Consider the following 15,439-nt stretch of genomic DNA (forward strand, 5'->3'; position numbering starts at 1 on the left):
CCTAAAATCTCTCTAGCTTTTTTAGAAGTCTTAAATAGCCCTATTACCCTGGAAGAAGTAGATGAGGCAATACTCCATGCCAAGTCAAATAAAGCTCCCGGTCCTGATCAGTTAACATCAGAATTTTATAAGACTATTCAATGTGATTTACTTCCTATTCTGGTTAGATTATTCAATTAATACTTTACAGCAGGGAAGCCTATGTCGGAATACTTCTCGGCGTCGGCGGTTACTTTAATATTAAAGAAAGGTAAAGATCCTCTTGATCCATCTTCTTACAGGCCTATATCACTTCTAAATGTAGATTGTAAATTACTTACTTCTATAATGGCAAAAAGACTTAAATCTGGCATAGAGCAAATTATACATGAGGATCAATCAGGCTTTATGCCTGGGAGATCCTCTATCAGAAATATACGCCGTGTTACTACTGTATTAGAATATTGTTGGTATAATTTGCAGGATAATGTTCAAAACTTAAAACAAGATTATACGTTATTAACCGCCGACGCCGAGAAGGCTTTCGACTCAGTTACATGGGATCACTTATACACTGCCCTTGATAGATTTGGATTCAAAGGGAATTTTCTCTCATTAATAAAGTCCATCTATAATTCACCTACTTCATATGTCCTAGTTAATGGTGCTCCAAAACCTAGGTTTCATATCCATAAAGGAACGAGACAGGGTTGTCCCCTGTCTCCCCTTTTATTCAACATTGCTATAGAACATCTTGCAATTCTTCTGAGAGACACCATATCAGGTATAGAAATTGGAGACCAACGAATGGTCTTATCACTGTATGCTGATGACTTGCTGCTATTCTTGCAGAACACTAAAATCAGTATCCCTCTTGTTTTAAATACGTTTAAACAATTTAGTTCTTTCTCGGGCTACAAATTAAACTTAAGTAAGTCTGAAATTCTTTGGATACATCAGAATAAAGATAGCTGTCGGGAACACCCTTTTCAGGTTGCAGAAAGCATCAAATACTTAGGAATAAACCTTCATAGAAATCCTAATTTCTGGTACGATAACAATTTTTCTGTCTTCTTTACAAATGCTGCTGAGAAATTAAACAGATGGGTCCTGTTCCCTATCTCTCTCTCGGCCAGAGTCATGTTAATTAAGTCTATACTCTTTCCACAATTAGTATATCTTCTTCAAAATCTCCATGTTTTTATTTCTAATAAAGATCTAAGGCTTTTTAATAAGAACTGTTCATCTTTTGTCTGGAACAGAAAAAGGCACTATCTATCTAGAACTAAATTATACCAGCTTTCAGAATATGGAGGATTTGCGCTTCCTGATATAAAATGGTATAATATAGCTATCTTGGCTCGTTTTGCCTGTGATTGGATCACAGACACTAATTATTTTACGAATCCTTTAATTGAAAAACAGATGGTTGCCCCTCTCTCTCTTAAAGCTATTATTCATTGCCCAATGGCACAATTACCAAAACACATTAAAAAGTTAGCGGTAATCGGTAATGTTGTCTCAGCCTGGCAGAAATTATGTGCCGTGTTAGACATAGACTACCGCATATCTTCATATCTTCCTATCAGAGGTAACAACCTCTTCCCCCCAGGTTTAACATCAGGAATTTTTACAAGGTGGGAGGAAAAAGGATTAATCTACATCTCTCAAGTCCTTGACAATGAACATACAGTTAGAACATTTGAATCTATTCTCCAAGAATACAATCTACCAAATCAAAACTTTTATGCATATTTGCAACTTAGACACTTTATAAATGGAATACAAAATATTAGACAAGACTATAAAAAATTTGGTAAGCTTGAAGATTATATTATTTTACATAAGAATGGCATTCATACTATCTCGCTAATTTATAATATCTTAATGTCGAAACAAGGACAACTGGGGTTGGAAACTTTAGTTGGCTACTGGAGATCTTATTTTCAAGAAATAACAGTAGAAAAAATTAATCTTAGTATTAAACAGGTAAGAGAGACAAGAATCCCCACCTCCTGGAAAGAATCTCATATTAAATTAATTAATAATTCATATATTACACCGAGAATGTTAGCCAAGTGGGCTGGTGATAAATCAGCCAACTGTTTTAAGTGTAAAAAAAAGGAGGCTGATCTCCCCCATTGTTTCTGGTCCTGTCCTAAAATTAGGCAGTTTTGGTTTAAAATGTCCTACTGGGTTTCTAAAGCCCTACATGAAAATGTGATATTAGATATGTATCAGGTTTTTTTTTTTAACTAGTGAGACCAATATTACATCTCATAAATCTATTGATACCCTGATCCTGTTAGGACGGAATCTAATCCTCAGGTATTGGAAGAAGAGGATTGCTCCTCTGTTTGGTCTATTTAAACAAGCTGTGTTCTCGCAAATAATGTTTGAATAACTAAATATTAACTCTCTCTCAGAGAACCAGATAAAAAGCTTCTTTGACAAATGGCTCACTCTAATATTACAGCAATCTAATAATTTGCAATATGCATTAACCAAATGTTTTCACAAATCAGATTTTTTTGGAACTCTGATTTTGAATAATCCATTTCCCTACTCCTGGTATTAATGTCATATTTTCTTGATGGCAAGATAGAGGTGGGAAGTTGGAGGCAAGGGGGATCTTTTTCCTTCTTTCTCCCCTTTTTTTTTGTTTTTTTTTTTGTTTTGTTCTGTCTCGTTTTGTTTTGGTCTTGTCTTGTCTTGTTTTGTTATGTTATGTTTTGTTATGTTATTTTAGGTAACCAGGAAAACAGCACAATTGTACAAATAACAAAGAGTAAGATATTGGAAAGTATATGGCAATAACTTCCTTAAAATATGACTTTGTGGATTTTCTGAATTTAAGAATGACTTAATTATTGATTGTTTTTATTTTTCTTTTGATTGATAACCATTCTTTTCTTCTTTCTGTTAAACAAAGAAATGTATTAATGCGATAAATTTGTACTTGTTGAATTGTACTTTGTGCTTGGAGATAAATAAATGATTAAAAAAAAAAAAAAAAAGTAAGGAGTGGGATAGACCCGGTGTGCCGTTTTCCCCCCTCCTATATTTAGAAAAATGTTTCCCATAGACGCCACTACACGGGACTTATGGCAGACGGTCCCTAAGGTGGAGGGAGCAGTTTCTATTTTAGCAAAGCCTACCACTATCCCGGTTGAGGACAGTTGTGCTTTTTCAGATCCAATGGATAAAAAATTAGAGGGTTACCTTAAGAAAATGTTTATTCAACAAGGTTTTATTTTACAGCCCCTTGCATGCATTGCGCCTGTCACTGCTGCGGCGGCATTCTGGTTTGAGGCCCTGGAAGAGGCCATCCATACAGCTCCATTGACTGAAATCATTGACAAGCTTAGAACACTTAAGCTAGCTAACTCATTTGTTTCTGATGCCATTGTTCATTTGACTAAACTAACGGCTAAGAATTCCGGATTCGCCATCCAGGCGTCGGGCGCTATGGCTTAAATCCTGGTCAGCTGACGTGACTTCAAAGTCTAAATTACTCAACATTCCTTTCAAGGGGCAGACCTTATTCGGGCCTGGTTTGAAAGAAATTATTGCTGACATTACTGGAGGTAAGGGTCATACCCTTCCTCAGGACAGGGCCAAATCAAGGGCCAAACAGTCTAATTTTCGTGCCTTTCGAAATTTCAAGGCAGGTTCAGCATCAACTTCTTCTGCTTCAAAACAAGAGGGAACTTTTGCTCAATCCAAGCAGGCCTGGAAATCTAACCAGTCCTGGAACAAGGGCAAGCAGGCCAGAAAGCCTGCTGCTGCCCCCAAGACAGCATGAAGGAACGGCCCCAAATCCGGCAACGGATCTAGTAGGGGGCAGACTTTCTCTCTCTTCGCCCAGGCGTGGGCAAGAGATTTTCAGGATCCCTGGGCGTTGGAGATCATATCTCAGAGATATCTTCTGGACTTCAAAGCTTCTCCTCCACAGGGGAGATTTCACCTTTCAAGATTATCTGCAAACCAGATAAAGAAAGAGGCATTCCTACGCTGCGTGCAAGACCTCCTAGTAATAGTAGCGCCTTATCTAGACGACATCCTGATACAGGCGTCAAGCTTTCAAATTGCCAAGTCTCACACAGAGATAGTTCTGGCATTTCTGAGGTCGCATGGGTGGAAAGTGAACGAAGAAAAGAGTTCTCTATCTCCTCTCTACAAGGGTTTCCTTCCTAGGGACTCTTATAGATTCTGTAGAAATGAAAATTTACCTGACGGAGTCCAGGTTATCAAAACTTCTAAATGCTTGCCGTGTTCTTCACTCCACTCCGCGCCCTGCGGTGGCTCAGTGTATGGAGGTAATCGGCTTAATGGTAGCAGCATCTATGCATGCTCAGTCAGTGGAATGGGGATTACACAGATTTGTCCCCTCTACTAAATCTGGATCAGGAAACCAGAGATTCTCTTCTCTGGTGGTTATCTCGGGTCCATCTGTCCAAGGGTATGACCTTTCGCAGACCAGATTGGACGATTGTAACAAAAGATGCCAGCCTTCTAGGTTAGGGTGCAGTCTGGAACTCCCTGAAGGCTCAGGGATCATGGACTCAGGAGGAGAAACTCCTCCCAATAAATATTCTTTAGTTAAGAGCAATATTCAATGCTCTTCTAGCTTGGCCTCAGTTAGCAACCCTGAGGTTCATCAGATTTCAGTCGGACAACATCACGACTGTGGCTTACATCAACCATCAAGGGGGAACCAGGAGTTCCCTAGCGATGTTAGAAGCCTCCAAGATAATTCGCTGGGCAGAGTCTCACTCTTTCCACTTATCAGCAATCCATATCCCAGGTGTAGAGAACTGGGAGGCGGATTTTCTAAGTCGTCAGACTTTTCATCCGGGGGAGTGGGAACTCCATCCGGAGGTGTTTGCTCAATTGGTTCATCGTTGGGGCAAACCAGAACTGTATCTCATGGCGTCTCGCCAGAACGCCAAGCTTCCTTGTTACGGATCCAGGTCCAGGGACCCAGAAGCGACGCTGATAGATGCTCTAGCAGCTCCTTGGTTCTTCAACCTGGCTTATGTGTTTCCACCGTTTCCTCTGCTCCCTCGACTGATTGCCAAAATCAGACAGGAGAGGGCATCGGTGATTCTGATAGCGCCTGCGTAGCCACGCAGGACCTGGTATGCAGACCTAGTGGACATGTCATCCTTTCCACCATGGACTCTGCCTCTGAGACAAGACCTTCTCATACAAGGTCCTTTCAATCATCCAAATCTAATTTCTCTGAGACTGACTGCATGGAGATTGAACGCTTGATTCTATCAAAGCGTGGCTTCTCCGAGTCAGTCATTGATACCTTAATACAGGCACGAAAGCCGGTCACCAGGAAAATCTACCACAAGATATGGCATAAATATCTTCATTGGTGTGAATCCAAGAATTACTCATGGAGTAGGATTAGGATTCCTAGGATATTGTCCTTCCTCCAAGAGGGTTTCGACAAAGGATTATCAGCTAGTTCTTTAAAGGGACAGATTTCTGCTCTGTCTATTCTTTTACACAAGCGTCTGGCAGAAGTTTCAGACGTTCAGGCATTTTGTCAGGCTTTAGTTAGAATTAAGCCTGTGTTTAAACCTGTTGCTCCTCCATGGAGCTTAAACTTGGTTCTTAAAGTTCTTCAAGGGGTTCCGTTTGAACCCCTTCATTCTATTGATATCAAACTTCTATCATGGAAAGTTCTTTTTCTGATGGCTATTTCCTCGGCTCGGAGAGTCTCTGAGTTATCTGCCTTACATTGTGATTCTCCTTATCTGATCTTTCATTCAGATAAAGTAGTTCTGCGTACAAAACCTGGGTTTTTACCCAAGGTGGTTTCTAACAAGAATATCAATCAAGAGATTGTTGTTCCATCATTATGTCCTAATCCTTCTTCAAAGAAGGAACGTCTTTTGCATAATCTAGACATAGTCCGTGCCTTGAAGTTTTACTTACAAGCTACTAAAGATTTTCGTCAAACATCTAACCTGTTTGTTGTTTACTCTGGACAGAGGAGAGGTCAAAAGGCCTCGGCAACCTCTCTTTCTTTTTGGCTTCGGAGTATAATCCGTTTAGCCTATGAGACTGCTGGACAGCAGCCCCCTGAAAGGATTACAGCTCATTCTACTAGAGCTGTGGCTTCCACCTGGACCTTTAAAAATGAGGCTTCTGTTGAACAGATTTGCAAGGCTGCGACTTGGTCTTCGCTTCATACCTTTTCCAAATTTTACAAATTTGATACTTTTGCTTCTTCGGAGGCTGTTTTTGGGAGAAAGGTTCTACAGGCAGTGGTTCCTTCCGTTTAAGTTCCTGCCTTGTCCCTCCCATCATCCGTGTACTTTAGCTTTGGTATTGGTATCCCATAAGTAATGGATGATCCGTGGACTGGATACACTTAACAAGAGAAAACATAATTTATGCTTACCTGATAAATTTATTTCTCTTGTAGTGTATCCAGTCCACGGCCCGCCCTGTCCTTTTAAGGCAGGTCTAAATTTTAATTAAACTACAGTCACCACTGCACCCTATGGTTTCTCCTTTCTCGGCTTGTTTCGGTCGAATGACTGGATATGGCAGTGAGGGGAGGAGCTATATAGCAGCTCTGCTGTGGGTGATCCTCTTGCAACTTCCTGTTGGGAAGGAGAATATCCCATAAGTAATGGATGATCCGTGGACTGGATACACTACAAGAGAAATAAATTTATCAGGTAAGCATAAATTATGTTTTTCATAGTATTTGAATTGTATTATAGGATTTGCTTGTATTAAGTGTACAGGATTTGCAATGATTTGAGATTTTACATAAAGTCTCATAAGTCTTTCATAAAAGTCTTCTTGTTATGTAATTTTAAGAAATAATATTGGAGGTTTAAATATATGAACATTATGTCAAAAACATATTATTTATAATTGAAAAAGAACATATTGCATACTCCATTTTGTTTTGTTTTTTAATTTTTTCAGCAAAAAACGGCTTCAGAAAGGGAAAAAAAAACAAATTTTATTTAATTTTCTAATTTTTAAAAATAATTCTAGGCTCTCCCATCTCTAGTTATGTGGACACATTTTTCTTTAGCGTTGCTCATTTGGTCTTTTCAGTCAGTCGTGAATGGAGCCAATATTTTTTCTCCAATTTCTCTCTCCATATAGCTTCTTATTGGGCTGGCTGTAAATGTGATACCGCTGGTAGCAAAGGGATAGAAATATATGAAGGGAACCACCAATATGACTGAATGTGAAAAATGATACATTTTATTTTTATATATAAATAAATTAGATGTTTAATGCTTTATTTTTGTGTGTGTAGTTTTCTATACTTTAGGGTCTGTCTTTCCTTTATGTAAGTCTCATCTATATTTATCTGTAGTTATGGAATTAATACTCCCTTGAAATAAGTATCTTGTATTATATCCTTGGAGTAATCCCGCTTTAATTTTGTTTTGTCACAAAGTAGAACACTGGATATGAAGCCCAAGATTTTCCTTTCATGCTTGAGATGGAACATGTAATTTTAAACAACTTTCCAATTTACTTCTATTATCTAATTTCCCTTGTTCTCTTGGTATCCTTTGTTGAAAAGCACACCTATGTAGGCTCAGGAACTGGGAGATAGCTGCTGATTGGTGGCTTCACATATATGCCTCTTGTCATTGGCTTAACCATTGTGTTCATCTAGCTTCTCCGTACTGCATTACTGCTCCTACGATAAAGGATACCAAGAGAATGAAACAAAATTGATCATTTAAATAAATTGGATAGTTGCTTAAAAATGTGTTCTCTATCAGAATCAAAGGGAAATGTTGTGGGTTTTTTATGTCCCTTTAACATGTACTTAAGGCTAAGAATATCTAAATAAGATTAGCATGGTCATACGATGATGAGTAGATACAAAGACCATTTACAACCTGTGTTACTTTTTCAGGTACGTGAGCGGGATCTGCCTTTTGTGATGCACACATTAGCAGCGGAGTTTACCATCCTAAGGGTGGTGAATGGAGAGACTGTAGCTGCTGATAACCTTGGGGTAACAAATGGATTTGTGAAACCCAAGTTAGGTAAGAGTAGTCCTGCCTTGTGACTATAGATCAGGAGTGCCCAAATATTTTAAATATGCTAAAGATAAAATAAGATTATAATATAGATTTGATTTGTAATTAACAATACATTTAACATGACTGTGTGTGTATGTATTTATGTGCGTGTGTGTGTATGTGTATATATATATATATATATATATATATATATATATATATATATATATATATATAGTTAATAGGGATGATTGGCACTAGAATTTATAACTACGGTTATTACCCACTTACCCAAATAAATTATGTAAGTGTGTAGTGCTACAGAGGTATAATTACATAAATTCATACAAGAAAAAGTATCCCAGCTGTGGGTGATACAGAAATATATATCTCCTCTAGATGGTTTAAGTATACCCTTATCTGGCACTCAACCTAACAACAGTCCTAATTATGAAAGATCAGAGGTCACAACCTATAGATGCATCAAACCAAATATTTAATTGCACAATTGTTTTCACAAAAAAATGAAAAAAGTAACAAAAGGGGTAACTCATAATTATAGTCCAAGCAGGTTTAAATAAGGGTACCCTTGTTTAAGGATTCAGGGAGCTCCCTGTTTTGTATAACACCAGTCGTGGTTTAATTCCACCCAGTAAGTAGTCCCTTTATTAGTAAGCATTACACAAGCGTCCAAGCAAATTGCTCCTTATGGTGCAGAACCCCATTTGAAGGTGTGGTTAATATTAAGCAGTCTCCCCCACAAGCGATCCGTTAGCAAAACAAGCAAGGCAGCTACATTATACTCCAGCAGGAGGCACCAGGATCCGCTCAAGCTACAACTAGCTATTAACCTTACAAAGGAAGCTCCGGATTTAACAAAATGTCTGGTCTGATAAGCAGGTGGTTTCGAACCGTATTTGATTCCCCACAGCTATTACGGACAGTGAAGCTAAGCGAAACAGGAGGGTAAGGTAAGTCACTGAAGTATGCCCCACTCACGGAACAACAACGATCAATCTGGATATCAAAAGCAAGTGAGTATGGTGGGCTGACTACTTACCCGTCCTATTCTTGTATTGCCGACGGACCGCTTGTGGGGGAGACTGCTTAATATTAACCACACCTTCGAATGGGGTTCTACACGTAAGGAGCAATTTGCTTGGACGCTTGTGTAATGCTTACTAATAAAGGAACTGCTTACTGGGTGGAATTACTCCACAACTGGTGTTATACAAAAACAGGGAGCTCCCTGAATCCTTAAACAAGGGAACCCTTATTTAAACCTGCTTGGACTATAATTATGAGTTACCCCTTTTGTGTCTTTTTTCAATTTTTTTGTGTGACTTCTGATCTTTCATAATTAGGACTGTTGTTAGGTTGAGTGCCAGATAATGGTATACTTAAGCCATCTAGGGAAGATATATATTTCTGTATCACCCACAGTTAGGATACTTTTTCTTGTATGTATATATATATATTATATATATATATATATATATATATATATATATATAATATTTTTTAACAGGGCACAAACTGCTTTATTCCAGGCAAAATGAAACTATTATTGGTAAATGAGACCGAGTAGTGTTGTAAAATTTCTAAACAAAACCCAAATAAATAAAATGTATGTTTTAATGTTTAAAATTTCAACAACAAAAAAATGTCCTATGTAGCTTTAAGAGCATTTCCTTGGCAATAATCAATCATAATTTGTTTTACTGCTTATATTGATTTTATGTATTACATTTGCTACGTATTTGCTTTGGATAACGTACTGATTATCAGTTTACAGACACAACAAAATAATGTATTTTTTCCAAAGATGTGAGGATAGCCCTGTCATTAAGTTACATTAGACAAAGTATTGCACACTGCCTTTAAAAGGACAGTAAACATCTTGAGATATTTATATATATATATATATATATATATATATATATATATATATATATATATATATATAAAATATTTACTTATCTTTAGTAAAACAACTTTGCAGTAAACTTTCACTTTTTATGTTACCCCTTTCATGTAATTTAGCACTGAAAATTGTTGATTTTCTAACTATCAGAGCTGGAAGTGCACTCTGCAAACTTCTCAAGGCTAATCCTGCTACATATCTTTCCCTAATTGCTTTTAGCAATGACAAATGCAAAGCAATGCACTTTATACTAGCATAATGATTATTATTATTATTATGTTTAGCCTTGTCAGCTGCCGACTCAAGTACAGATTGCTTCCGGGATTCAGCTCCTTGCCACTAGGTGAAAGCAAAGATTCCAAAAATTTCAAGAGTTTTATATCCCTCCCACCTCACTAATCAAACAGTTTAATTTTTGCCTCCCAGAAGGTGGGTGAAGAATTAAGGTGCTCCAGATTATTTGTGCATTTGGACAGTTTTTCACAGTTAGACACTGCTAGTTCATGTGTGTCATATAGATAATATTGTGCTCACTCCCATAGAGTTATTTATGAGTCAGCTAAAATGCAAGTCTGTCAAAAGAACTGAGTAATCAGGCATTCTACAGTGGCTTAGATACAAGGTAATCAAAAAAGGTAAATAGTCTATTAATAGAACAGTGTTGGTTATGCAAAACTTTAGAATGGGTAATAAATGGATTATCTATCTTTTAATCAATAACAATTTTGGTGTAGATTGTCCCTTTAACATTTTTCTTTACTTTAAGTTCTCTAGGCTATAGGACTCAAACACACTTTTGCTAATTCACGTTTTTGCTACACTGTGCAGTTGGGATCCACCGAAATTTCGTCCGAAAATTGCATTTTTGGCTATTTCGTTTTTCGTTTTTTTTTTTGCCTGTTATTTTTGGTAAAATTATTGTGTAGCATGTTTCAAATTTGATGCTAGCCTAGAGCAGCTGTTTTAAGTTCATTACTTGACTTACTGTTTTACATATAATGAGTTTTCTAGGACTAAACTTTATTTGGATAGTAAATCTGATTCTGTTACATAGAACTAAATAAAGAATAATACAGTATTTATGATATTTAATATTGTTTTAAGTAGGGATGCACTGAAATTTTGGTCGCAGAAGTATTTTGGCCGAAAATGGCATTATCATTTTTTGCCTGTTTTTTTTTCTTGGTAAAATTATTGTGTAGCATATTATTGTTTTAAGATATTTTTGTCCAATTTTAGTGTGTTACTTTCAATAAAAGTGTGTTTTCTTTTTATTGGCTTGAAGGTTTTCATTTCAGATTCATTCATTAAATAGTCTAATTATGTAAAAAAAAAAAAAAAATTGAAAATAATAAAAAAGACATTTTCGGTATCGGTTTCAGTTTTCGGCCAAGTGCATCCTGGATTTTCGGTTTCGGTCCAGAATTTCCATTTCGGTGCATCACTACTGTGCAGTATTTTTTCAGGCGCACTACAGGGTCGCATTTCTGACTTTATTTCCATATTGTAGTGATGTGGATAAGGTGGCTCTGCACTAGATTTTTTTTAAATAGACAAATTGGTTTACTTGTGGGCTACCTGGTTACCCTGTAGTCTTTAGGTAGCGAGCTTCATTGTTTCTACATATTGAATGTTTGCAGCGCTGGGGTTAAATATTTCTCCCACGCTGTTTTTCTACCCTGTGATGTGAGTGAGGCGTTTCGCAATGGAGATCGTCTGCTTCGTTTCATGTCTTCAGTACTCCTGTAATACAGTTGCTTGGAGGGGGTAAGATTAGCAACTTATCCAAGAGTTCTGTTTATAGCATGACATTATATAATAATTTAAGTTTTTCATGATATTTTTTATGCACTGTAAGGCCTGTTAACCTTTTATGCCTGTTGATATCACTCTTTTACATTCTCAAATGTTAAAGGGACACTGTAGTCACAAAAATATCCATCATAGATCTAAAATATGAATGAAAATAAAGACATTTACAATGCCCATCACGTTTCCAAAACGTACCATTTCTAAACGAACTGTCTTTAAAAATGTAAATTTTTCCAAACCCACTACCTTTCACTCTGTTACCGCTTTCCAATCCGCACGGCCAACTCCAGTCCAGTGGCGACTGTTCTGTTTGATGCTCATGCGCGATATAGGTGAACGTCATCAAATACGTCTAATCGATTAGAAATTAAAATGCGTTTGGGTAATGTCGCCATCTGTGCCGCATTCTGCGCAAGCGCAAATAGACCAATCAAATTGTGTATGCTTAGTTTAGGTAATCTTATTCTAATTACATGCAAAAAACTAAACATTTTTGAGGGCTGGATGAAGTTATGTCATGCGGGCAATATCAAAATGTATTTTCTAAAGAAATGGAGCTTCGTTTACAGATATAAGGTAGATTCAATTTGTTGGAGAAATGTGATTGACAATATGTGAACTGTTTTTAAGGTACAAAGCAAAAGTTAGTAATCCTTTAAGCTTAAAATTCCTGAAATTACTATTTTTGGTGTATTGCTGCATTTTACTTAGTTTAAATAAATATGGAGCATACTGGAACTGTCCCCAACTCTGTTACCTAGCTGCTTTAGAGAGGAGATCCTCTGAGATTACATTTAAATGTGTAATGTGTAAAATTTTACCTATTGTACCCCCTGCTCAACTTTCTAATTCTTGTATGGATCACCTGATCAAAGATAGGCAATGTGTCCGTACATGGACACTGGTGTGCATGACAAGCCCTTGCAGTGTCCGCCACAACCTTAGTATATCTTTTCTTTTTGATTAAATAATAGGAATTAAAAAAAAAATGTAGTGTGAATAAAGTTAGTGGCTTGTCAAGAGACTGCTAGCGATATTGGGTGATAAGTTATAGAATAAATAAAGCCTAAGTGAAATACTGGATGTGTATCTGCATCTGTATAATAACACCCAGCTCTGTACAAAGACACAGTAGTAACACTGACACATGCGTATAGCCAGACAAGAGCTGGTTATAGGGTCAGTGGTATCTGCATCAGTATAATAACACTCAGCGCTATATAATGACACAGTAGTGACACTGGCTCATGGGTATAGCCAGACAAGAGCTGTTTATAGGGTCAGTGGTATCTGCATCAGTTTAATAACACCCAGTGCTATATAATGGCACAGTAGTGACACTGGCATATGGGTATAGCCAGAGGAGGGCTGGTTATAGAATCGGTAGTATCTGCATCAGTATAATAACACCTAGCACTATATAATGACACAGTAGTGACACTAGCATATGCGTATAGCCAGAGGAGGGCTGGTTATAGAATCAGTGGTATCTGCATCAGTATAACACCAAGCACTATACAAAGACATAGTAGTGACACTGGCTCATGAGTATAGCCAGAGGAGGGCTGGTTATAGGATCAGTGGTATCTGCATCAGTATAACAACACCCAGCACTATATAATGACATAGTAGTGACACTAGCATATGGGTATAGCCAGAGGAGGGCTGGTTATAGAATCAGTGGTATCTGCATCAGTTTAACACCAAGCACTATACAAAGACATAGTAGTGACACTGGCTCATGAGTATAGCCAGAGAATGGCTGGTTATTGGATCAGTGGTATCTGCATCAGTATAACAACACCCAGCACTATATAATGACACAGTAGTGACACTGGCTCATGGGTATAGCCAGAGGAGGGCTGGTTATAGAATCAGTGGTATCTGCATCAGTATAACACCAAGCACTATACAAAGACATAGTAGTGACACTGGCTCATGAGTATAGCCAGAGGAGGGCTGGTTATAGGATCAGTGGTATCTGCATCAGTATAACAACACCCATCACTATATAATGACACAGTAGTGACACTGGCTCATGGGTATAGCCAGAGGAGGGCTGGTTATAGGCTCAGTGGTATCTGCATCAGTAGAATAACACCAAGCACTATACATAGACACTGTAGTGACACTGGCTCATGGGTATTACATCAGGAGGCGAGGTTATCAATAACCAACGTCAGTCTCCCCCGTTGTTCAAGATATCCGTTCTAGGATTTGCTCTGGTCTTTGGCTTTACGCCCTCGGTATACTGCTGGGTTTTTGGATCATTTCTTGGAAGAAGTATACAGCTCTTGTATGTGCAAGTTCTGTAAGTACTTTGCTATATGAATGACTCTTTTAAGCAAGACTATTACAGTACTTAATTGCATCGATTTTTCCTATGATTGAATTCAACATGGTGCACTTTATTATTTCTTTACAAGTAACCGGCGACTTTTATTAAGGGGCCTATAGCTTTTATTGTGTGTTTTTAGGTACTTTCTATTTATATGCTATTATCGATTAATACATTTATGCCTTGAGCAATGCAATATCCCTCCTTGTTGTATTGTGTACATATTGGGTTACAGTCTTCTTTTTCTTTTTGAATATTTACCAATAAATGCGCTAGAACTTTGTGTGATCTTCAGGGCTCTTCAGAGCTGGCCCATTCTGAAGCAAGAGACTTATCAATCGGACAATGTCACGGCGGTGGCATATATCAATCAATAAGGTGGAACTCGCAGTTCTCTAGCAATGAATAAAGTCTCTTAAATTTTAAATTGGGCAAACACCAATTGCTGTCTAATTCCAGGAGCGAACAACTGGAAAGCAGTCCATCTCAATCGGCAATCCCTATATCCAGGAGGATGGTCTCTTCATGTAGATGTTTTTAATCAGTTAATCAGGAAGTGGGGTCTTCCAGAGATTGATTTGATGGCTTCTCATGTAAACAGCACTCTTACCAGATATTTTGTGAAGTAAAGAGGTGCCCAAGCAGAGTTTGTACATGCTTTAGCAGCTCCTTGGTTTTTTCGTGTGCCATGCATATTTCCTCCAATAGTTCTGCTTCCAAGAGTGATAGCTCAAATCAAGCAATAGCTATCATCAGTAATTCTGTAGCTCCTCCTTGGCCTTGCAGAACTTGGTTTGTGGACTTAGTACAAATGTCAAGCTCCCCTCCATGGACTCTTCCTATTCGTCACAACCTTCTATTTCAAGGTCCTTTTTATCATCAAAATCTCGAGTCTCTCAACTTGACTGCTTGGAGATTGAACACATAAAATTGAAGCAGAGAGGTTTCTCTGAGGCGGTGAGACATACTTTACTGCTTTAATTTATTTAATAATTCTGGCAAGGAAACCAGGAAAATGTATCACAAAACTTGGAAGATTTTTTACAGTTTAATTGGCACTCAATTCTCAGAATTCTTCAATTTCTTCAGGATGCTAGCTCTGTAAAGGGTCAAATATCTGCTCTTTCAGTGTTATACAATAGAAAGATCTCTAAAATTCCAGAAGTTCAATGTTTTATTCAAGCTTTAGTCAGATTAAAACCAGTTATTAAAGCAATTTCTCCTCCTTGAAAATTTAATTTGTTTTTGAGCGTTTTGTATGTTTTGCCTTTTGAATCTATGCATTCTATTAACATTTAGTTTTTGTCTTGGAAAGTTTTGTTTCTCTTGGCGATTTTCCTTAGAATTGTCTGCTCTTTC

The 15,439-nt window shown here is 37.5% G+C and overlaps 1 protein-coding gene across 1 annotated transcript in view; it reads left to right on the forward strand.

Moving 5' to 3' along the window:
* CASTOR2 (cytosolic arginine sensor for mTORC1 subunit 2) overlaps positions 1-15,439 on the forward strand; it is a 666,243-nt gene that overhangs the window by 590,799 nt on the left and 60,005 nt on the right. The window contains exon 4 of the mRNA XM_053707472.1: positions 7,898-8,030. Within this exon, the coding sequence (XP_053563447.1) occupies positions 7,898-8,030 (133 nt within the window). The remainder of the gene's footprint in view (positions 1-7,897; positions 8,031-15,439) is intronic.

This window comes from Bombina bombina, chromosome 3 (genome assembly GCF_027579735.1).
Source record: "Bombina bombina isolate aBomBom1 chromosome 3, aBomBom1.pri, whole genome shotgun sequence".
NCBI classification, from domain to species: Eukaryota; Metazoa; Chordata; class Amphibia; order Anura; family Bombinatoridae; genus Bombina; species Bombina bombina.